Here is a 25,008-nt window from a genome sequence, read left to right on the forward strand (position 1 = left end):
AGTTTAATCAGTATATTTATTATTAGTAATGTAAATATTAAACTGTATATATAAGTATATGATATAATTATATAATACTTATATCATATTATCAAGGTTATATGTTGAACTTAATTTATTGCACCTGATAATATTGTTTTTTTTGCATGTCTATTTAATAAATAATTTAACCTTTATTATAATCAGTATATATTTTTAAAAAAATAAATAATTTTAATTGACAATAATAAACTAATAATATTATTTACAATTGCATTATATAATATTATACTGATTTAAGTGTATAACAATAATAATAATATTTAAAGTATTAATTATTTTCATCAATTTCTTCAATATTGCAATATTTTATTTCTGATGCAATAACAAGTATTTAATATACAATAGTTTAATATTAAGTAAAACATGAAAAGTTAAAATTAAAATCAAGTTTTTTGTTTGTTGATAGCAATTGATAATTATATGACGATTTAGACCTTGATTTAGGCATCCTATTGGTTGTTATTATTATTACTATCCTATTATTACTGTAATAATCATAAAACAAGTTTATACATTATTTTGGATATCACTATTAAATACATTTAAAGTAATTTATAATATTGATATAATAAAGTATATATAAACACTTGTAAAAAGTTTATTTAATATGTGACTTTTATTTTTGTTGCAACTTATCTAATGAATTAATAAATTAATTTAATTATTAATTAATAATATTATAATAATTAATTATAATAAAGTATTTACAACAACAACAACAAAATGATTTTCTCGGCACTGTTTAGTTTAAATTCATTAATTATTATAACAACACTATTGATAGCAATTTATTTGTAAGTATTGTGTTTTATTTTCTTAAATTTACATTTAGTACTGATTATAGTAAAAAATAACTTTAAATTTTTTTGTTTAACTTAAAAAGCTATTTGACCCGAAACTTTAAATTCTGGTCATCCCGGGGTATCAATGGCCCGAAACCAATACCCGGTTTGGGCACAATGTGGCAAATATTTTCCAAATCATTAGGTGAAATAAATATGGATAACTATAAAAAATTTGGCAAAATTTATGGGTTAGTATTAACAATCATAATAACAACAACAATAAACAAAATAATTATAATTATAATTAAATTTGAAAATTAAATATTAGATTATTCATTGCCGATCGTCCAGTACTTGTGGTATCGGATCCCGAAATAGTCAAAGATATGAATATTAAAGACTTTCATTTGTTTGTCGACCGCAACGACTTCGAAACGGGTGATCCGATTAACGACAGATCATTGTTTAACTTGAAAAGTGACGACTGGAAGAAAATGAGATCAATTGTAATTAAAAAAATAATTATATGATATATTAATTTGTTTGTTTGTTTTAATTGAAAATCCTTAAATTAGATATCACCGACATTTTCATCCGGTAAAATGCGTTCAATGCATCCGATTATTATTGATTGTATCAAACGTTTGGACAAACACTTATCGGACAAGAAAGAGGTTGAAATGAAGAAAACAATGGGTAATCTAACGATGGATGTCATAGCTATCTGTGCGTTTGGTACACAAATCGATACATATAATGACCAAAAACGCAATGAATTTATATTGAATGCCCAGAAAGTGTTTCGGGGCAGTTGGCGTGTTTGGGCAGTGTTTGTATTGATGCAAATATCGCAAAAACTGTTGCAATGGTCGGGTCTGAAATTTTTGGATCCGACGGCAACTAATTTTTTTGTTAACGCTGTAAGTGTCGTAAAGAGTCATTGAATACTATTTATTTTCATAACAAACAAAAATCAATATATATTTTTTTAATCAAACAGATTAAGTCAATAGTCACGCAAAGAAAATCTGAGATCAATGGCAAAAAACATAAGGATTATCTACAGTTGATACTAAATGCACAAAACAAGACAATGGACACGAGTGATGATCAGGAAGTGATTGGTGGCGACAAAAGCGAAGAACTTTATGGTACGACAGACAGTCTGAAGTATAATAAACCAAAAGGAGATATCACTGATACGGATCTGTTGGCCACTTCGTTATTATTTTTTGTGGCCGGTTACGAGACAACGGCCACAACATTGGCTCATCTGTTTTATTCGTTGGCCATCAGTCCTGATTGTCAACAAAAACTGTACGAAGAAGTAAACAAATTTAATGGTAACTACGACTACGAAACTATAGCCCAAATGCCATACCTGGAGGCCTGTATTGCCGAAACATTACGTATCTATAATCCRCTTACGGCTGTTAGTCGTCAGGCTGTTGAAGATTATACTATAGGTTTGTAATTGAAATAAAACGAAATTATTTTTAAAAGATATTTCAATTTTGATGTTTTTAATTGATATATATTAGGCGATACCGGACTAACAATTCCCAAAGGAATGCTCGTTAACTTTGATATTCAAGTACTGCATCACAATCCCGAATACTATCCCGAACCCGATCGTTGGGATCCCGAACGGTTTATGCCCTACAATCGGGATAAGTTAGTTCCCTATACTTATATGCCGTTTGGTTTGGGTCCCAGAAATTGTGTGGGAATGAGGTTTGCATTGATGGAAGTCAAGACAGCTGTCGCATACCTGATCACAAAATACAAGTTTGTAAAGACAGCCAACACTACTATTCCGTTGAAACCCAAGAAATATGAAATCCTTTTGACTACCGATGCTATAAACGTTGGAATTGAACACAGAATTTAAAAAACTTTATTATTGATTCATAAATTTATTATTTGTTATTATTAATTAAACTTATTATTAACTAATTGATTTTTTTTATTTTCTTACATAACAAATAATTAGTATCATTAACAGTATTATAAAAATAACAATTTCATGTAAAAAGTATAAATATATATATTAAATATTAATATTATACTCTATATAAACAATTACAAATAGTTATGGGTAAATTAGATATACAATATATTTATAATATTTATTTTTAAACAATATCATATCCTTTTTTGATTAAAAAAATATTTACTATATTTATTATTAGTATTTAAAAAACTAGCTATCATTTGAATATTAATATTATATATTTAAAAATATAAATAATAATAATAATAATATTGTGTTTAATATTTATATTTTGTCTATAATACCGAATATTATTAAATAATTTATATTAATAAATAAAACTAATTATAACTAATAGTGATAAGACATAGAAATAAATTGTGTGTTAAATGTTTATAAATAATCAAGGTCATATATTGATCTTAATGTACTATAGCTAATAATATTTGTTTTGTATATATCAATATTATAAATAAATAGTTTTAAAAACTATTATAGTAATTACTGTATTTTTAATTATTTTTTTAAAAATTGACAAAGATAAGATAATAAAAAAAATTATTTACAATTAATTATATATTCTGATTCGTATAATTCTATTGGTTGTTAATATTATTTTATTACAGTTATAATTACTGTTATAATTATTATAAACAAGTTATATCACTTTTATGATAGATATAATTTAAACTTATTATCAATAAATCAGTTACTAAACAGTATATAAACACTTGGAAAAGTGTATTTTAATTTTGTCTTTTAATTTATTTCAACTCTTAATATTTTTATAATAATTTTAAAAAATCATTACTTATTAATCTACTAATTATTATTTATAACAACAACAATAAAAATGATTTTCTCGGCTTTGTTTGGCTTAAATTCATTAGCTATTATTATAACACTATTGATTGGACTTTATTTGTAAGTATTGTTTTTTTTAAATTTAATTTACATTTTGTTTTTAAAATTTATATTAAATATGTATAATTTTTTATTATATTTAAAATTAGCCAGATAAATTTTTATTTTTTTTTTGTAATTTTGATATTGAGTCCTGTAAGACCCGAACGTAGTAAAATTGTACAGATTGTAATAATATTTGTTTATGTAATTAACTAAATAAATAAAATTAACTAACTCAAATAAATTAACTGTAAATTGTTGTAAACATTTAGGAAAATTATATATTGAATTTTATAGAATATAAAATTAGCTTGATAATTTTTTTTAATAAAAAATATATGATATACACTTTGTACACGATATCACAGTCAAGGGCGTACAAAATAATTGTTTGTTATTATTATTATTATTATTATTATTATTATTATTATTATTATTATTATTATTATTATTATTATTATTATTATTATTATTATCTTTGTATATCACGGTTGTTCCGGTGTGATCACAGTTGTGTCGGCCACTTTTGGTGGCAGAGACACGACTGGTTAGACTCAACTCAAGTCTAGTACTTTTCTGACTGTTCTACAACTCTGAAGTATCACTGCTTTTTGCATTTCATAGATCTTAGTTTTTCTGATTTCCAGTGATTCCAAACTTAGGGCCAGATTTTTCGGTATTACGGCCATTGATGACAGGATTATAGGTATGATTTCAACTTTCTTAATGCGCCACATCTTATTGATCTCATAGGCCAAGTCTGTATATTTTCGGCGTTTCTCACTATGCGTGTCCTGTAGTTTGTGTGTTAGTGGGACCGCTATGTCAATTATGTATGCCTTATCTTGATGTTTGTCTACTAGTACTATATCTGGGCGGTTGTGGGCCACAGTCTTATCTGTTCTTATTTCTTTATCCCAGTAGAGCTTGGCTCTGTTGCTTTCCATTACACTTTGTGGCTCGTATCTATAGTATGGTAATGGTTCTTTGATTAGTCCGAATCTTATTGCCAATTCCTGATGTATGATTTTGGCTACTTGGTTGTGACGGCTTAGGTACTCGGTGTTTGTGAGTACTTTACACCCGTTTAGTATATGTTCTATTGTTTCGGACTCCATATGACACATCCTGCACTTGTCTGTTGGTATATTTAGCTTTTGGATGTATTTCTGATGGTTTCGTGTCGGAATCACTCGATCTTGTATTGCCATCATGAACCCCTCTGTCTCTCCATGAAGACCGGCGTACTTCAACCATTTTGTAGACATTTCTTCGTCTACGTGTGTTTGGTTGAGTTCTGCTCTATATCTACCGTGGAGTTCTTTTGAGGCCCATGTGTTAATCCTCTCTTTTTCATTTTGTATTTCTATTTGATGTTCATTATTGCTGAGATTTAGAGGTGTGTAGTTGTAATCAAGTGTTGATGTTATTTTGTGGAGCTCTGAGACATTGCATTTTTGTTGATGGTATTTTCTCAGCAATTCTCGCTGTTTGGCTTCAAGGCTTACAATGTTTAGTAACCCTCTACCCCCATGCTTTCTACTAACACACAGTCGTGCTACAGAACTTCTAGGGTGGTGTAGTCCAAACATTGTAAGATGTCGCCTTATATGTCTTTCAATGGTCTCAAGTTCTGTTTTACTCCATTTTATTATTCCGAACGAGTATGTCAGTACAGGTATAGTCCAAGTGTTTATGGCTTTGAATTTGTTGTTTGAGTTTAGTTGAGATTTTAGTATTTTTATTATTCTTTGGTTTAATGTTTTCTTTATTTCTTCTTTAACTTCTGTCATTTTAGATTTATGCATTTGCTTAATTCCTAAGTACTTATATATATCTCCATTTTCTAGTGCCTTTATATATCCGTTTTCAGTTTCGTATTGATTTCTTTCAGAATAGACTCCTCTTTTCAGTTTCATTATAGCACATTTATCTAATCCGAATTCCATATTTATATCATTGGAGAAAGTTTCTGTTGTTTTTAGCATTGCATTTAAATCAGATTCTTTTTCGGCGTATAGTTTTAAGTCGTCCATATATAGTAGATGTGTTAGATTATATTTTGTATCACTTGATTTTAGATTTACGCCTTTTAGCTTTTTAAGTAGTGATGACAGTGGGTTTATGGCTAAGCAGAACCACAGAGGACTGAGTGAATCTCCTTGAAATATTCCTCTATTTATTTTGATTTCTGTACTTATTTTTGTTCCATTATTTGTATTGACACACAATTTAGTATTCCATTTTTTCATCATATTTTCTAATGTGTTTATCAGTGTGTTGTCAATTTTATATAGTTTTAACACTCTTAATAACCATTTATGAGGGACTGAATCGAATGCTTTCTTATAGTCTATGTATGCCATTTCAAGATTTCTATGTTTTTGACGAGCTCTTATTGTTATGATATTGTCTATTGTTAATTGCTCTTTACAGCCCATAGAGTGTTTTATACAGCCTTTTTGTTCTTCAGCTATTATGTTGTTGTTGCTTAAATGATTATATATTTTTGTTGATATTATGGATGTTAGGATTTTATACATTGTTGTTAAGCAAGTGATTGGTCTATATTTGCTGGGATCTGATGTATTTTCTGTTTTTGGGAGTAGATATGTTATTCCGGAAGTGAGGAAGTCATCGGTTTGTCCTGTTTGTATTATTTTATCCATTGCTATTGCCATTGGTTCATGTATTGTTGTAAAGTGTTTGTACCAGAAGTTTTGTATTTTGTCTTGTCCTGGGCTTTTCCAATTGTGGGATTTCTTGAGGGCTTCGGTTAAGTCATCTTTAATTATATTTACTGAAGTCATATGAGGTATTTCTTTATTTTCATCTTCAATATCATTTATCCAATTAGATTCTTTATATTCCTTTGGGTTACTCCAGATTTCTTTCCAGTAGTTTTCTATTTCATCTATTTGTGGTGTATTGTTATAATTGCTTGAATTTATTTTATTTTGATTTCTATAGAACATTTTTTCGTTATTATAGAACATTGTATTTTGTTTTCGTCTTTCGCTTTGTATTTTATATCTTCTAATTCTTTGTGATAGTGCTTGAACTGTTTGTTTTAATGTGTCGTTGTAATTTCGGATTATGGATTCAAATTCAAGTTTTCCAGGTTTTGTTTGTAATGATCGGTATATATCTTTTAATGATTGGTTAAGTCTTTTTGATTTGTTTCCATTTAACACTTGCGTTATTCTTCCAATTATTTTTCTTTTCCCTTCTATCCGTGTCTCTATTCGCTTTTGCCATTTAGGTATTACAATTTCTTGATTTGGTTTTGTTGTAGACATGTGTTCTATTTTGTAGCCTAAGAGTCTCGATACTGCTACTGCTGCACAATACGTTATTGTATTAATTGCGCTCAACGACATATTTTCTTCGATGTAATCTTTAAGTATATCATTTATCGATATTATAGTAGATCTTGTTTTAATGCCACTTCTTATTTTTGGTAATTTAGGTCTGAATTCTATTTCAAAGTCTTTATATTGTTCTAAAGATGTTTTTAGTTCATTTTCTGCTGTTATTCTGTTTATTTCATCATTTGTATTGTTTATGTTATCTGTTGTTGTAGGTGTCTCTTCTATTTCTGGCACTACTTCTACTGTGGTATTTAATTCAGTTGTTTCATTTAATGATAGTTCATGTGCTACTTGTTGTTTGATTTCTTGTAATTCGATCGGGGATATTTTATTATTCTTTGCTAAGAATCGCCGTTGGTCTGCAATTCTTTGTTCCGTTACATTTAGTTCTGGATATTTTTGTTTGAATGCTAAGTATATTTGGTTTCTGTAATCAGTCATATTTGTTTCGAGTCGAGTTGATCTGTAGTATTCGCGCATTATCAAGGTATTCATCTCATGTGTCCATCTCATGCGCTTTTGCGATTTGTCAACCAAATTGGTCAGTTGTTGCTGAGAACCAGCTTGAACTGAAACATTTTGGAGGTTAGTCTGATTTTGTTGACTAGTCTGCGGTCGCATTACATCACAGCTTTGCCCGCATAGCACATCACTGCGTGGGATATGATGCATACTTAACGAACTGCAGTCAATGCCTACCTGCTGAACGCGGGATTTATTTGAGAGGGTACCTCCCGAACACCCCCCGTTATTCCTACGACTACGTGTAATCATATTTATATATTTTGTGGCCTTTTTACGGGGTCCCGGTCCCTAGAGAAAGCTCAACACTAACATGTGTCTATTGCCACCCATTTCTCACCACTAACATGTGTTTGTTGAAATAGGATTTTTTTATTTTTTGAAACAAAAGTGGCCATTGCGTGTGAGGACGAGTAAATACTCGAAGGGTGAAGGGACATCCTTGCGGACGTCCCTTCGGGGTGGGGGCACCTTTTTACAGGCACCCCCGGGTGGGAGCACCCTTGCGGGTACCCCCAGGTGGGCACCGATACCGAAGTACCGATACCCGGGTCGGGCAGAAACTCGTCCTCACTTAGCACCCCGCTTTCCCCATACTACTTAAGTTGGCCGTCCTAAACAGCGTTGGTTGGGCAGGGACGGGAAACACAGTGAAAACAATTTTTTTTCTCAGAAAAATTGCTTTACCACATCGGGGCTCGAACTATAGATCTTACTCTCCATTACACTAAATAGCCCTACACACTAACCACTACACCACTGTGCCTCCTTTATTATTATTATTATTATTATTATTATTATTATTATTATTATTATTATTATTATTATTATTATTATTATTATTATTATTATTATTATTATTATTATTATTATTATTATTATTATTATTATTATTATTATTATTATTATTATTATTATTATTATTATTATTATTATTATTATTATTATTATTATTATTATTATTATTATTATTATTATTATTATTATTATTATTATTATTATTATTATTATTATTATTATTATTATTATTATTATTATTATTATTATTATTATTATTATTATTATTATTATTATTATTATTATTATTATTATTATTATTATTATTATTATTATTATTATTATTATTATTATTATTATTATTATTATTATTATTATTATTATTATTATTATTATTATTATTATTATTATTATTATTATTATTATTATTATTATTATTATTATTATTATTATTATTATTATTATTATTATTATTATTATTATTATTATTATTATTATTATTATTATTATTATTATTATTATTATTATTATTATTATTATTATTATTATTATTATTATTATTATTATTATTATTATTATTATTATTATTATTATTATTATTATTATTATTATTATTATTATTATTATTATTATTATTATTATTATTATTATTATTATTATTATTATTATTATTATTATTATTATTATTATTATTATTATTATTATTATTATTATTATTATTATTATTATTATTATTATTATTATTATTATTATTATTATTATTATTATTATTATTATTATTATTATTATTATTATTATTATTATTATTATTATTATTATTATTATTATTATTATTATTATTATTATTATTATTATTATTATTATTATTATTATTATTATTATTATTATTATTATTATTATTATTATTATTATTATTATTATTATTATTATTATTATTATTATTATTATTATTATTATTATTATTATTATTATTATTATTATTATTATTATTATTATTATTATTATTATTATTATTATTATTATTATTATTATTATTATTATTATTATTATTATTATTATTATTATTATTATTATTATTATTATTATTATTATTATTATTATTATTATTATTATTATTATTATTATTATTATTATTATTATTATTATTATTATTATTATTATTATTATTATTATTATTATTATTATTATTATTATTATTATTATTATTATTATTATTATTATTATTATTATTATTATTATTATTATTATTATTATTATTATTATTATTATTATTATTATTATTATTATTATTATTATTATTATTATTATTATTATTATTATTATTATTATTATTATTATTATTATTATTATTATTATTATTATTATTATTATTATTATTATTATTATTATTATTATTATTATTATTATTATTATTATTATTATTATTATTATTATTATTATTATTATTATTATTATTATTATCTTTGTATATCACGGTTGTTCCGGTGTGATCACAGTTGTGTCGGCCACTTTTGGTGGCAGAGACACGACTGGTTAGACTCAACTCAAGTCTAGTACTTTTCTGACTGTTCTACAACTCTGAAGTATCACTGCTTTTTGCATTTCATAGATCTTAGTTTTTCTGATTTCCAGTGATTCCAAACTTAGGGCCAGATTTTTCGGTATTACGGCCATTGATGACAGGATTATAGGTATGATTTCAACTTTCTTAATGCGCCACATTTTATTGATCTCATAGGCCAAGTCTGTATATTTTCGGCGTTTCTCACTATGCGTGTCCTGTAGTTTGTGTGTTAGTGGGACCGCTATGTCTATTATGTACGCCTTATCTTGATGTTTGTCTACTAGTACTATATCTGGGCGGTTGTGGGCCACAGTCTTATCTGTTCTTATCTTTCTTTATCCCAGTAGAGCTTGGCTCTGTTGCTTTCCATTACACTTTGTGGCTCGTATCTATAGTATGGTAATGGTTCTTTGGTTAGTCCGAATCTTATTGCCAATTCCTGATGTATGATTTTGGCTACTTGGTTGTGACGGCTTAGGTACTCGGTGTTTGTGAGTACTTTACACCCATTTAGTATATGTTCTATTGTTTCGGACTCCATATGACACATCCTGCACTTGTCTGTTGGTATATTTAGCTTTTGGATGTATTTCTGATGGTTTCGTGTCGGAATCACTCGATCTTGTATTGCCATCATGAACCCCTCTGTCTCTCCATGAAGACCGGCGTACTTCAACCATTTTGTAGACATTTCTTCGTCTACGTGTGTTTGGTTGAGTTCTGCTCTGTATCTACCGTGGAGTTCTTTTGAGGCCCACGTGTTAATCCTCTCTTTTTCATTTTGTATTTCTATTTGATGTTCATTATTGCTGAGATTTAGAGGTGTGTAGTTGTTATCAAGTGTTGCTGTTATTTTGTGGAGCTCTGAGACATTGCATTTTTGTTGATGGTATTTTCTCAGCAATTCTCGCTGTTTGGCTTCAAGGCTTACAATGTTTAGTAACCCTCTACCCCCATGCTTTCTACTAACACACAGTCGTGCTACAGAACTTCTAGGGTGGTGTAGTCCAAACATTGTAAGTTGTCGCCTTATATGTCTTTCAATGGTCTCAAGTTCTGTTTTACTCCATTTTATTATTCCGAACGAGTATGTCAGTACAGGTATAGCCCAAGTGTTTATGGCTTTGAATTTGTTGTTTGAGTTTAGTTGAGATTTTAGTATTTTTATTATTCTTTGGTTTAATGTTTTCTTTATTTCTTCTTTAACTTCTGTCATTTTAGATTTATGCATTTGCTTAATTCCTAAGTACTTATATATATCTCCATTTTCTAGTGCCTTTATATATCCGTTTTCAGTTTCGTATTGATTTCTTTCAGAATAGACTCCTCTTTTCAGTTTCATTATAGCACATTTATCTAATCCGAATTCCATATTTATATCATTGGAGAAAGTTTCTGTTGTTTTTAGCATTGCATTTAAATCAGATTCTTTTTCGGCGTATAGTTTTAAGTCGTCCATATATAGTAGATGTGTTAGATTATATTTTGTATCACTTGATTTTAGATTTACGCCTTTTAGCTTTTTAAGTAGTGATGACAGTGGGTTTATGGCTAAGCAGAACCACAGAGGACTGAGTGAATCTCCTTGAAATATTCCTCTATTTATTTTGATTTCTGTACTTATTTTTGTTCCATTATTTGTATTGACACACAATTTAGTATTCCATTTTTTCATCATATTTTCTAATGTGTTTATCAGTGTGTTGTCAATTTTATATAGTTTTAACACTCTTAATAACCATTTATGAGGGACTGAATCGAATGCTTTCTTATAGTCTATGTATGCCATTTCAAGATTTCTATGTTTTTGACGAGCTCTTATTGTTATGATATTGTCTATTGTTAATTGCTCTTTACAGCCCATAGAGTGTTTTATACAGCCTTTTTGTTCTTCAGCTATTATGTTGTTGTTGCTTAAATGATTATATATTTTTGTTGATATTATGGATGTTAGGATTTTATACATTGTTGTTAAGCAAGTGATTGGTCTATATTTGCTGGGATCTGATGTATTTTCTGTTTTTGGGAGTAGATATGTTATTCCGGAAGTGAGGAAGTCATCGGTTTGTCCTGTTTGTATTATTTTATCCATTGCTATTGCCATTGGTTCATGTATTGTTGTAAAGTGTTTGTACCAGAAGTTTTGTATTTTGTCTTGTCCTGGGCTTTTCCAATTGTGGGATTTCTTGAGGGCTTCGGTTAAGTCATCTTTAATTATATTTACTGAAGTCATATGAGGTATTTCTTTATTTTCATCTTCAATATCATTTATCCAATTAGATTCTTTATATTCCTTTGGGTTACTCCAGATTTCTTTCCAGTAGTTTTCTATTTCATCTATTTGTGGTGTATTGTTATAATTGCTTGAATTTATTTTATTTTGATTTCTATAGAACATTTTTTCGTTATTATAGAACATTGTATTTTGTTTTCGTCTTTCGCTTTGTATTTTATATCTTCTAATTCTTTGTGATAGTGCTTGAACTGTTTGTTTTAATGTGTCGTTGTAATTTCGGATTATGGATTCAAATTCAAGTTTTCCAGGTTTTGTTTGTAATGATCGGTATATATCTTTTAATGATTGGTTAAGTCTTTTTGATTTGTTTCCATTTAACACTTGCGTTATTCTTCCAATTATTTTTCTTTTCCCTTCTATCCGTGTCTCTATTCGCTTTTGCCATTTAGGTATTACAATTTCTTGATTTGGTTTTGTTGTAGACATGTGTTCTATTTTGTAGCCTAAGAGTCTCGATACTGCTACTGCTGCACAATACGTTATTGTATTAATTGCGCTCAACGACATATTTTCTTCGATGTAATCTTTAAGTATATCATTTATCGATATTATAGTAGATCTTGTTTTAATGCCACTTCTTATTTTTGGTAATTTAGGTCTGAATTCTATTTCAAAGTCTTTATATTGTTCTAAAGATGTTTTTAGTTCATTTTCTGCTGTTATTCTGTTTATTTCATCATTTGTATTGTTTATGTTATCTGTTGTTGTAGGTGTCTCTTCTATTTCTGGCACTACTTCTACTGTGGTATTTAATTCAGTTGTTTCATTTAATGATAGTTCATGTGCTACTTGTTGTTTGATTTCTTGTAATTCGATCGGGGATATTTTATTATTCTTTGCTAAGAATCGCCGTTGGTCTGCAATTCTTTGTTCCGTTACATTTAGTTCTGGATATTTTTGTTTGAATGCTAAGTATATTTGGTTTCTGTAATCAGTCATATTTGTTTCGAGTCGAGTTGATCTGTAGTATTCGCGCATTATCAAGGTATTCATCTCATGTGTCCATCTCATGCGCTTTTGCGATTTGTCAACCAAATTGGTCAGTTGTTGCTGAGAACCAGCTTGAACTGAAACATTTTGGAGGTTAGTCTGATTTTGTTGACTAGTCTGCGGTCGCATTACATCACAGCTTTGCCCGCATAGCACATCACTGCGTGGGATATGATGCATACTTAACGAACTGCAGTCAATGCCTACCTGCTGAACGCGGGATTTATTTGAGAGGGTACCTCCCGAACACCCCCCGTTATTCCTACGACTACGTGTAATCATATTTATATATTTTGTGGCCTTTTTACGGGGTCCCGGTCCCTAGAGAAAGCTCAACACTAACATGTGTCTATTGCCACCCATTTCTCACCACTAACATGTGTTTGTTGAAATAGGATTTTTATTTTTTGAAACAAAAGTGGCCATTGCGTGTGAGGACGAGTAACTACTCGAAGGGTGAAGGGACATCCTTGCGGACGTCCCTTCGGGGTGGGGGCACCTTTTTACAGGCACCCCCGGGTGGGAGCACCCTTGCGGGTACCCCCAGGTGGGCACCGATACCGAAGTACCGATACCCGGGTCGGGCAGAAACTCGTCCTCACTTAGCACCCCGCTTTCCCCATACTACTTAAGTTGGCCGTCCTAAACAGCGTTGGTTGGGCAGGGACGGGAAGCACAGTTAAAACAATTTTTTTTTTCAGAAAAATTGCTTTACCACATCGGGGCTCGAACTATAGATCTTACTCTCCATTACACTACATAGCCCTACACACTAACCACTACACCACTGTGCCTCCTTTTTTTTTTTTTTTTTTATTATTATTATTATTATTATTATTATTATTATTATTATTATTATTATTATTATTATTATTATTATTATTATTATTATTATTATTATTATTATTATTATTATAGTCCTTGAAATAACCACTTTTTTAATTGGTTATACATTTAACATTTAGATATTAAAGGATTAAATCATATACAACAAAAAATTGTTTTATTTACTATTACTATTGTTATTATCAAACACATAGATAACAGAAACAGTTTTATTGATATATATATATATATATATATAAAGTTGTTAATCGAAAATTAGTATTGAATTTTTAAAAATCTTATTAATATTTATGTTTTTTTTACAGATCAAGAAGTGGATGACTTAAAACCGGAAATATTCGGTGTTACAGATAGTCTAAAATATAATGATCTCAATGGAAAGATAACCGATACGGATCTGTTGGCCACTTCGTTTGTTTTCTTTGTGGCCGGTTATGAGACAACTGCCACAGCATTGGCTCATCTGTTTTATTCGTTGGCCGTCAATCAGGATTGCCAGCAAAGACTGTACGAAGAGATCAAACAAATTGATGGTAAGTATGACTACGAAACTATCGCTCAAATGCCATATCTGGAGGCCTGTGTCGCCGAAACATTACGTCTATACACTCCGATTACAGCAGTCGGTCGTATGGCTGCCGATGAGTATACTATAGGTGTGTATATAAATATGTTTATAAAATAAATATATCTGATATATATTTTATATATGTATAACTTGTGTGGGAATGAGGTTTGCATTGATGAAGATAAAGACAGCCATCGCATACCTGATCACGAAATACAAGTTTGTAAAGACAGCCAACACTACTATTCCGTTGAAACCCAAGAAATTTAAGTTTCTAGTGAATACTGGCGACAAATTTGTCGGTATTGAACACAGAAATTAATTGTTTACAATATTATTTAAAAAATATTTTTTTTTTATTTTTGAGTATATGAATAATAATTTATTTTTTTCCTACTGGTTAAACACATTCAAATCAATTATTTAATTTTAGTAGACTTATTAATCTAGGATACAGTAGACTGCACTCAGTTACTGGATAATACTGTATATATTTATAACTGATGATTATTTTAAATATTTTTTTTATATATATTTAAAATGTATTTATTAATAAAGTAATGTACAATTTTATAATACTAAATGTTATAGATATTAGCAAATATTTATTTTATTTGTCACAAAATTGTTATATCTGTTTTTACTTATTAAAAAAAAATTTCTATTAATTTTAATTAGTATTGATAACACTATTACTGTATTAGTTTAACTAATTATAATTTTTTTTGAAAAATATCATTATTCAAAATAATAATATTATTAATAATTTTTTGTTTAATATTTATATTTTTTGTATTTATAATAATACACATTATTTATATTAATAATTTATATTAATTAATAAAACTACTTATAACTATTACTGATAGTAACAAACAAATAGTAAAAATTATATCATAATTATCAAGGTTATATATGTTGAACTTAATTTATTGCACCTGATAATATTGTTTTTTTTGCATATCTATTTAATAAATAATTTAACCTTTTTTTTATATAATTAATGTGTATTTTTTAAATTGACAATAATAAAAATATGAAAATATTATTTACAATTGCATTATATAATGTGATTTATGTGTATAATAATAATATTTAAAGTATTAATTATTTTCATCAATTTTTTCATTATTGCAATATTTTATTTCTGATGCTATAACAAGTATTTAGTATACAATAGTTTAAGTAAAAGATGAAAAATTAAAATCTTTTATAGTTTTTTGTTTGTTTGTTGACGATTTAGACATCCTATTGGTTGTTATTATTATTTCTATCCTATTATTATTACTGTAATAATCATAAAACAAGTCTATGCATTATTTTGGAAATCACTAAATACTTTTAAAGTATTATAATATTGATATAATAAAGTATATAAACACTTATAAAAGTTTATTTAATATTTGGTTTATAATTTTGTTGCAACTTATCTAATAAATTGATGAATTAATTAATTTATTAATTAATAATATAATAATAATTACAACAACAACAACAAAATGATTTTCTCGGTACTGTTTAGTTTAAATTCATTAATTATTATAACAACACTATTGATAGCGATTTATTTGTAAGTATTTATTTTATTTTTCTTAAATTTACATTTAGTACTGATTATAGTCAAAAAATAACTTAAATTTTTTTTGTTTAACTTAAAAGCTATTTGACCCGAAACTTTAAATTCTGGTCATCCCGCGGTATCAATGGCCCGAAACCTATACCCGGTTTGGGCACAATGTGGCAAATATTTTTCAAATCATTAGCTGAAATAAATATGGATAACTATAAAAATTTTGGCAAAATTTATGGGTTAGTATTAACAACAATCATAAAAATAGCAACAAAACAAAATAATAATAATTATTATGAACTTTTACGAATGTTATTTATTTAATAAATTAAAATAATTATTATTAAATTTTAAAAAATATAATTATTTAGATTATTCATTGCCGATCGTCCAATGCTTGTGGTATCGGATCCCGAAATAGTCAAAGATATGAATATTAAAGACTTTCATTTGTTTGTCGATCGCAGTGACTACGAAACGGGTGATCCGATTAGCGACAGGTCATTGTTTACCTTGAAAAGTGACGACTGGAAGAAAATGAGATCAATTGTAATTGAAAATAATTATATGATATATTAATTGATTTATTTTTTGTTTATTTTAATTGAAAATATTAATTGAAAATATCTCTTTAAATTAGATATCACCGACATTTTCATCCGGTAAAATGCGTTCAATGCATCCGATTATTATTGATTGTATCAAACGATTGGACAAACACTTATCGGACAAGAAAGAGGTTGAGATGAAGAAAACAATGGGTAATCTGACAATGGATGTCATAGCTACCTGTGCTTTTGGCACACAAATCGATACATATAATGATCAAAAACGCAATGAATTTATATTGAATGCCCAGAAAGTGTTTCGGGGCAGTTGGCGTGTTTGGGCAGTGTTTGTATTGATGCAAATATCGCAAAAACTGTTGCAATGGTCGGGTCTGAAATTTTTGGATCCGACGGCAACTAATTTTTTTGTTAACGCTGTAAGTGTTAATTATGTTTTTTTTTTTAATTTTCACTATTTATTTTCATAACGCAAAAAATAATTAATAATAATAATAATATATTAATATATTTTTATATCAAACAAACAGATTAAGTCAATAGTCAAACAAAGAAAAACTGACATCAATGGCAAAAAACATAGCGATTACCTACAGTTGATACTTAATGCACAAAACAAGACAATGGACACGACTGATGATCAGGAAGTGATTGGTGGCGACAAAAGCGAAGAACTTTATGGTACGACAGACAGTCTGAAGTATAATAAACCAAAAGGAGATATCACTGATACGGATCTGTTGGCCACTTCGTTATTATTTTTTGTGGCCGGTTACGAGACAACGGCCACAACATTGGCTCATCTGTTTTATTCGTTGGCCATCAGTCCTGATTGTCAACAAAAACTGTACGAAGAAGTAAACAAATTTAATGGTAACTACGACTACGAAACTATAGCCCAAATGCCATACCTGGAGGCCTGTATTGCCGAAACATTACGTATCTATAATCCACTTACGGCTGTTAGTCGTCAGGCTGTTGAAGATTATACTATAGGTTTAGTAATTGAAAAAAATGAAAATATTTTTTTAATAGATATTTCAATTTTGATGTTTTTTAATTGATATATATTAGGCGATACCGGTATAACTATTCCAAAGGGAATGATTGTTAACTTTGATATTCAAGTACTGCATCACAATCCCGAATACTATCCCGAACCCGATCGTTGGGATCCCGAACGGTTTATGCCCTACAATCGGGAAAAGTTAGTTCCCTATACTTATATGCCGTTTGGTTTGGGTCCCAGAAATTGTGTGGGAATGAGGTTTGCATTGATGGAAGTCAAGACAGCTGTCGCATACCTGATCACAAAATACAAGTTTGTAAAGACAGCCAACACTACTATTCCGTTGAAACCCAAGAAATATGAAATCCTTTTGACTACCGATGCTATAAACGTTGGAATTGAACACAGAATTTAAAAAACTTAATTATTGATTCATAAATTTATTATTTGTTATTATTAATTAAACTTATTATTAACTAATTGATTTTTTTTTATTTTCTTACATAACAAATAATTAGTATCATTAACAGTATTATAAAAATAACAATTTCATGTAAAAAGTATAAATTTATATATTAAATATTAATATTATACTTTATACTACAATTACAAATAGTTATGGATAAACTAGATATATATATATATTTTTTAAACAATATAATATCCGTTTTTGTTTTTAAAAAAAGATTTACTATATTTATAATTAGTATTAAAAAAACTATCTATCATTTGAATATTAATTTTATAAATTAAAAAATATAAGTTTTATTTAATAATAATATTGTGTTTTATATTTATATTTTGTCTATAATACCGAATATTATTAAATAATTTATATCAATAAAAAAAACTAATTATAACTAATAATGATAAGACATACAAATAAATTTTGTGTTAAATGTTTATAATCAAGGTCATACATGTATATTGATCTTAATGTACTATAGCTAATAATATTTGTTTTGTATATATTATAAATAAATAGTTTTAAAAAATATTATAGTAATCACTGTATTTTTTTAATTATTTTTTTTAAATTGACAATGATAAGATAATAAAAAAATTTTATTTACAATTAATTATATATTCTGATTCGTATAATTCTATTGGTTGTTAATATTATTTTATTACAATTATAATTACTGTTATAATTATTATTATAAACAAGTTATATTACTTTTATGATAGATATAATTTAAACTTATTATCAATAAATCAGTTACTAAACAGTATATAAACACTTGGAAAACTGTTTTTTAATTTTGTCTTTTAATTTATTTCAACTATTTTTAAAATAATTTAAAAAAATCATCACTTATTAATCTACTAATTATTATTTATAACAACAAAAAAAATGATTTTCTCGGCTTTGTTTGGCTTAAATTCATTAGCTATTATTATAACACTATTGATTGGACTTTATTTGTAAGTATTGTTTTTTAAATTTAATTTACATTTTGTTTTTAACAGTAGAAGTAATAAAAATTATTTATTAAATAAATTTTTTAAAAATAAATAAATTTATCCTAAAAGTTATTTGATCCGAAACTACAAGTATTGGTCGTCACGGGGTATCGATGGCCCGAAACCGATACCCGGTTTGGGAACATTTTGGCAAATATTTTCGAGAACATTGGGTGAAATAAATATGGATAACTATAAAAAATTTGGCAAAATTTATGGGTTAGTCATAATCATAAAAAAATTTATGATTTAAAAAAAATCATTTAATCAAATCATAATAATTGATTTTTTTTATAACAAACATTAGAATATTCATTGCCGATCGTCCAGTACTTGTGGTATCGGATCCCGAAATAATCAAAGATATGAATATTAGAGACTTTCATTTGTTTGTCGATCGCAATGACTTCGAAACGGGTGATCCGATTAACGACAGATCAATGTTTAACTTGAAGAGCGACGAGTGGAAGAAAATGAGATCAATTGTAATTGAAAAACAAATAATAATTTTATTTTACAATATATTTTATAAATTATTATTATATATATATATAATTATTAAATTAGATTTTAATTTAAACTTAATATTAACTTAAATTAGATATCACCGACATTTTCATCCGGTAAAATGCGTTCAATGCATCCGATTATTATTGATTGTATCAAACGTTTGGACAAACACTTATCGGACAAGAAAGAGGTTGAAATGAAGAAAACAATGGGTAATCTGACAATGGATGTCATAGCTACCTGTGCTTTTGGCACACAAATCGATACATATAATGATCAAAAACGCAGTGAATTTATATTGAATGCCCAGAAAGTGTTTCGGGGCAGTTGGCGTGTTTGGGCAGTGTTTGTATTGATGCAAATATCGCGAAAACTATTGGAGTGGACGGGTCTGAAATTTTTGGATCCGACGGCCCAAAAGTTTTTTGTTAACGCTGTAAGCATTAGTTCATAATATAATAAATGTTTTTTTTTTGAACAAAAAAACTAAAAATTAATATTATATTTAAAAAAAAACTGTAAAAATATAGATTAAATCAATAGTCACGCAAAGAAAATCTGAGGGCAACACCAAAAAACACAGGGATTATCTGCAGCTTATGATTAACGCACAGAACAAGACATTGGACACCAATGATGATCATGAAGTGGTCGTTGACGACAAAAGCGACGAAATCTATGGCGCGACCGATAGTCTGAAGTATAATAAACCAAAAGGAGACGTCTCGGACACGGATCTGTTGGCCACTTCGTTGATATTTTTTGTGGCCGGTTATGAAACAACAGCCACAACACTGGCTAATGTTGTCTATTCATTGGCCATCAATCCTGACTGTCAACAAAAATTATATGAAGAAATCAGACAATTTGATGGTAAGTATGATTACGAAAGTATAGCTCAAATGCCATATCTGGAGGCCTGTGTCGCCGAAACATTACGTCTTTATAATCCACTTACGGCTGTAAGTCGTATAGCAGCTGAAGAATATACTATAGGTTTGTTATTTAAATATATAAATAATAAATATTTTACAAATTATTTATTAGTTTTAATTTAAATGTATTATTTTTAGGCAATACCGGCTTAACTATTCCAAAGGGAATGATTGTTAACTTTGATATCGAAGTACTACATCACAATCCCGACTACTATCCCGAACCCGATCGTTGGAATCCCGAACGGTTTATGCCCTACAATCGGGATAAGTTAGTTCCCTATACTTATATGCCGTTTGGTTTGGGTCCCAGAAATTGTGTGGGAATGAGGTTTGCATTGATGGAAGCAAAGACAGCCATCGCATACCTGATCATGAAATACAAGTTTGTAAAGACAGCGAACACTACTATACCATTGAAACCCAAGAAATATGAATTTCTCTTAACTACCGGTCCTATAAACGTTGGAATTGAAAAAAGAAATTAAAAACTTAATTATTGATTAAAATTTGCTTAAAAATATGTTTTTCTTATAAAATTATTAACAACTTATTTAACGTTTGTATTTTGTTAAATATTGTATTAATAATTAATATCATTTTTTAAATAAACATAATTTTTAACACTTTTAAACATTATTAATTTAAACTGTAATAAGTTTTTATTTATTTATTCTATAATATTATATTTTAGACTATAATACATACAAGTTTAGATATACTAAACTTAATTATTCAGCATAACTACTGTGAATAAGTAATAATTTTGTTTATTTTTACACTTTTTTATAAAAAAAATTACATAATATTTTCTAATGTACAATAAAATTATTATTTTATTTTAATCAAAAAAAAAATCAATAAACTAAAATTAACCTAAAATTATGAACTCAATGTTTGCTTCTGACATTGAAATTATTTAATATTTAAAATCCATTAATAAAAAAAAATATTGTACGTAATGTACTGTACCTAATGAACAGCAGTTTATTTATAAAGTTTTTATATCAGTTTATTAAAATTTATAACATTTTTTTTACTACTATCAGAATTGCCAGATTATATTTTGAGAATAAAAACATTTCATAATAGACCGTAATATTTAAAAAAAAAAAATAAATATTTTTCTGTTTTTTAACTTTATAAAATATACTGTATTTAACTCTAACTAAAAACCAACAAATTTTTAGATATATAAAAAAGTTTCATAAAGTTAATAGTAATTTTGTTATTTGCATTTTTTTTTATAAATATAATAATCCAGTTGGTCACACTGTTTTTAAATATATATATATATTTATTTATTTATTTTATGAAAACCTTGAATTTTACTTTTTAATAATAAACTAAATAAATCCTAAATAAATTTTGTGTGTTTGTACTTTATATATAAATACTGGTATATTGTAATAGTAGTTGTATATACTGTATAATATAAATATTGTATGATATACAATGTATTATATTACACACACACACACACACACAGATTATTAATATTGTTAACTAATTGGCTGTTGTATAGTATAGCTGCCACTTGTTGTTCACGCGATTAATATTTAATACAATTTTAAAGTTAAATATACAAATATCGCGTTAATTACAATAGATTTTATTAAATATAAATATATTATTATGAAATAATATTTTACATTGCAAATTAATATATATATACCTGTATATACTGTAATTAAAATTACATTAAAGGGTTGTATAATTGTTTTATACAATCAATAAAAAAAATAAAATTATCTAAATTGTTGTGAAGTACGTGTCGGCGCCAAAGATATTCGGCTAAATGTAGATAAAGGTTATCTTGTGGTATACCCCCTCTTAAAAGATTGCGTTTCATAGCTCTCCATTGAGATTCAATGGTCTGTGTGTTTGCACCGGTATGTGAATTGACAAACTCTTTCGAATGATTCACAGTAAAATGGACAAAACCTAAAAATTAAAAAATTAATTAACTTAATAATATGTTTTATCTATCATTTATACCATTGTCTGTTAGTCTATAATATCCAGCCCAACAGTCAGACACAATAGTTGTCCCAATTTTTACATGCTTACGTATCAAAGGTAAAAGAGTGTCGGCATCTCTTTTATTTAGGGGACATATTTCTAAACGAAATCTACCTCCACGTCGACAATTAGCTCCTATTTGAATCTCAACTAAACCTAAAATCCACGTCCCATCAACTAGTCGACCTCTATTGTACTTTCTTTTACCAACTTTTGTTTCGTCAATTTCTACGACAACTCCTGAATTAAAAGTTATCAAAATATTATCATTATAATTAGGTTTAGGTTGCGGTCGGAACTCCAGGTTAGGTAACAGAGCAAACACTAATACACTATCAGTTTGGTATTACCATTATAATTAGGTTTAGGTTGCGGTCGGAACTCCAGGTTAGGTAACAGAGCAAACACTAATACACTATGAGTTTGGTATTACCATTATAATTAGGTTTAGGTTGCGGTCGGAACTCCAGGTTAGGTAACAGAGCAAACACTAATACACTATCAGTTTGGTATTACCATTATAATTAGGTTTAGGTTGCGGTCGGAACTCCAGGTTAGGTAACAGAGCAAACACTAATACACTATCAGTTTGGTATTACCATTATAATTAGGTTTAGGTTGCGGTCGGAACTCCAGGTTAGGTAACAGAGCAAACACTAATACACTATGAGTTTGGTATTACCATTATAATTAGGTTTAGGTTGCGGTCGGAACTCCAGGTTAGGTAACAGAGCAAACACTAATACACTATCAGTTTGGTATTACCATTATAATTAGGTTTAGGTTGCGGTCGGAACTCCAGGTTAGGTAACAGAGCAAACACTAATACACTATCAGTTTGGTATTACCATTATAATTAGGTTTAGGTTGCGGTCGGAACTCCAGGTTAGGTAACAGAGCAAACACTAATACACTATCAGTTTGGTATTACCATTATAATTAGGTTTAGGTTGCGGTCGGAACTCCAGGTTAGGTAACAGAGCAAACACTAATACACTATCAGTTTGGTATTACCATTATAATTAGGTTTAGGTAACGTGCATAATTAAATATGTATCATATACTACCTTCTCCTCCTAAGAGATCAACTGATTGATATTTTTCGACCCAATCAAATACCACTTCTCGACAAAAGTTAAGCCAATCACTTATAGTGTTATGAGATGTTGTTTTAGTTAAATCACTTGTTTCTCGTTTAATGTCCTCATATTTTGTTGTGCCGACCGAAAACAGGTACGTCAAGATTATTATGTTTTCAATGCTAAACTTTGATCCAGAAAACCACGTATTATTCAAAGCACTTAGTCTATAATCATGAGGTTGTCCATGCTTTTGGTGGCACCGGTACGATAATTGTTTGACAATTATCTTCTATGAAAATAATTTTTTAATGTATTTTTTTGCAAATTAATTATTTACCATTTCGTTGTCACAAATGGGACACTTTTTAGTTGCTAATAATAAACCCATTGTTATACACCAGTTAATCATTGTCTCCTGTGAGACAAGTATTAGTCTAAATAATGTCTTTAGATTAATCATTTTGTTCACTAAATTTAAGTCATAGCTTTCAAAAGAAACATAACTTTCAAGAAAAACTTAACAAAGAAAATATTCTCTAATTTACAATAAAATTAATAGTAATTCACGAGACATTCATATATTTATCTTTAAAATTGTATTAAATATTAATCGCGTGAACAACAAGTGGCAGCTATACTATACAATACACTTGTAATAAACTAAAATTAACCTAAAATTATGAACTCAATGTTTGCTTCTGACATTGAAATTATTTAATATTTAAAATCCATTAATAAAAAAAAATATTGTACGTAATGTACTGTACCTAATGAACAGCAGTTTATTTATAAAGTTTTTATATCAGTTTATTAAAATTTATAACATTTTTTTACTACTATCAGAATTGCCAGATTATATTTTGAGAATAAAAACATTTCATAATAGACAGTAATATTTTTTAAAAAAAATTAAATATTTTTCTGTTTTTTAACTTTATAAAATATACTGTATTTAACTCTAACTAAAAACCAACAAATTTTTAGATATATAAAAAAGTTTCATAAAGTTAATAGTAATTTTGTTATTTGCATTTTTTTATAAATATAATAATCCAGTTGGTCACACTGTTTTTTAAATATATATATATATATATATATTTATTTATTTATTTTATGAAAACCTTGAATTTTACTTTTTAATAATAAACTAAATAAATCCTAAATAAATTTTGTGTGTTTGTACTTTATAT

At 27.5% G+C, this 25,008-nt stretch overlaps 5 protein-coding genes across 5 annotated transcripts; 4 read left to right on the forward strand and 1 right to left on the reverse strand.

Annotated features, from left to right (window-relative positions):
- Nucleotides 1-619: 619 nt before the first annotated feature.
- On the forward strand, nucleotides 620-2,718 carry LOC128955538 (cytochrome P450 3A24-like). The gene is made up of 6 exons (XM_054301212.1): nucleotides 620-836; nucleotides 926-1,075; nucleotides 1,156-1,333; nucleotides 1,403-1,747; nucleotides 1,828-2,293; nucleotides 2,369-2,718. The coding sequence occupies exons 1-6, from the start codon at nucleotides 766-768 to the stop codon at nucleotides 2,716-2,718; spliced, it is 1,560 nt and encodes a 519-aa protein (XP_054157187.1). The 5' UTR covers nucleotides 620-765.
- A 10,905-nt stretch (nucleotides 2,719-13,623) lies between these two features.
- On the forward strand, nucleotides 13,624-14,982 carry LOC128955539 (cytochrome P450 6B7-like). Its single transcript, XM_054301213.1, has 3 exons — nucleotides 13,624-13,627; nucleotides 14,398-14,737; nucleotides 14,826-14,982. Exons 1-3 carry the CDS (start codon nucleotides 13,624-13,626, stop codon nucleotides 14,980-14,982), a joined length of 501 nt encoding a protein of 166 aa, XP_054157188.1.
- Nucleotides 14,983-16,175: 1,193 nt separating this feature from the next.
- LOC128955540 (cytochrome P450 9e2-like) lies at nucleotides 16,176-18,220 on the forward strand. The gene is made up of 6 exons (XM_054301214.1): nucleotides 16,176-16,230; nucleotides 16,320-16,469; nucleotides 16,602-16,779; nucleotides 16,871-17,215; nucleotides 17,327-17,792; nucleotides 17,871-18,220. The coding sequence occupies exons 2-6, from the start codon at nucleotides 16,396-16,398 to the stop codon at nucleotides 18,218-18,220; spliced, it is 1,413 nt and encodes a 470-aa protein (XP_054157189.1). The 5' UTR covers nucleotides 16,176-16,230; nucleotides 16,320-16,395.
- Nucleotides 18,221-19,075: 855 nt separating this feature from the next.
- Nucleotides 19,076-21,202, forward strand: LOC128955541 (cytochrome P450 3A8-like). Its single transcript, XM_054301215.1, has 6 exons — nucleotides 19,076-19,230; nucleotides 19,339-19,488; nucleotides 19,577-19,754; nucleotides 19,871-20,215; nucleotides 20,310-20,775; nucleotides 20,853-21,202. The coding sequence occupies exons 1-6, from the start codon at nucleotides 19,160-19,162 to the stop codon at nucleotides 21,200-21,202; spliced, it is 1,560 nt and encodes a 519-aa protein (XP_054157190.1). The 5' UTR covers nucleotides 19,076-19,159.
- Nucleotides 21,203-21,596: 394 nt separating this feature from the next.
- LOC128955542 (uncharacterized) lies at nucleotides 21,597-24,278 on the reverse strand. The gene is made up of 5 exons (XM_054301216.1): nucleotides 24,156-24,278; nucleotides 23,804-24,107; nucleotides 22,713-22,976; nucleotides 22,486-22,658; nucleotides 21,597-21,617 (listed from the first exon to the last, which is right to left on the reverse strand). The coding sequence occupies exons 1-5, from the start codon at nucleotides 24,276-24,278 to the stop codon at nucleotides 21,597-21,599; spliced, it is 885 nt and encodes a 294-aa protein (XP_054157191.1).
- Between the last annotated feature and the right edge of the window lie 730 nt (nucleotides 24,279-25,008).

The sequence above is a fragment of the Oppia nitens genome, unplaced genomic scaffold (assembly GCF_028296485.1).
Source record: "Oppia nitens isolate AA-2021 unplaced genomic scaffold, nextdenovo-longstitch-racon4-pilon3 scaffold2_pilon_pilon_pilon, whole genome shotgun sequence".
Taxonomy (NCBI): domain Eukaryota; kingdom Metazoa; phylum Arthropoda; class Arachnida; order Sarcoptiformes; family Oppiidae; genus Oppia; species Oppia nitens.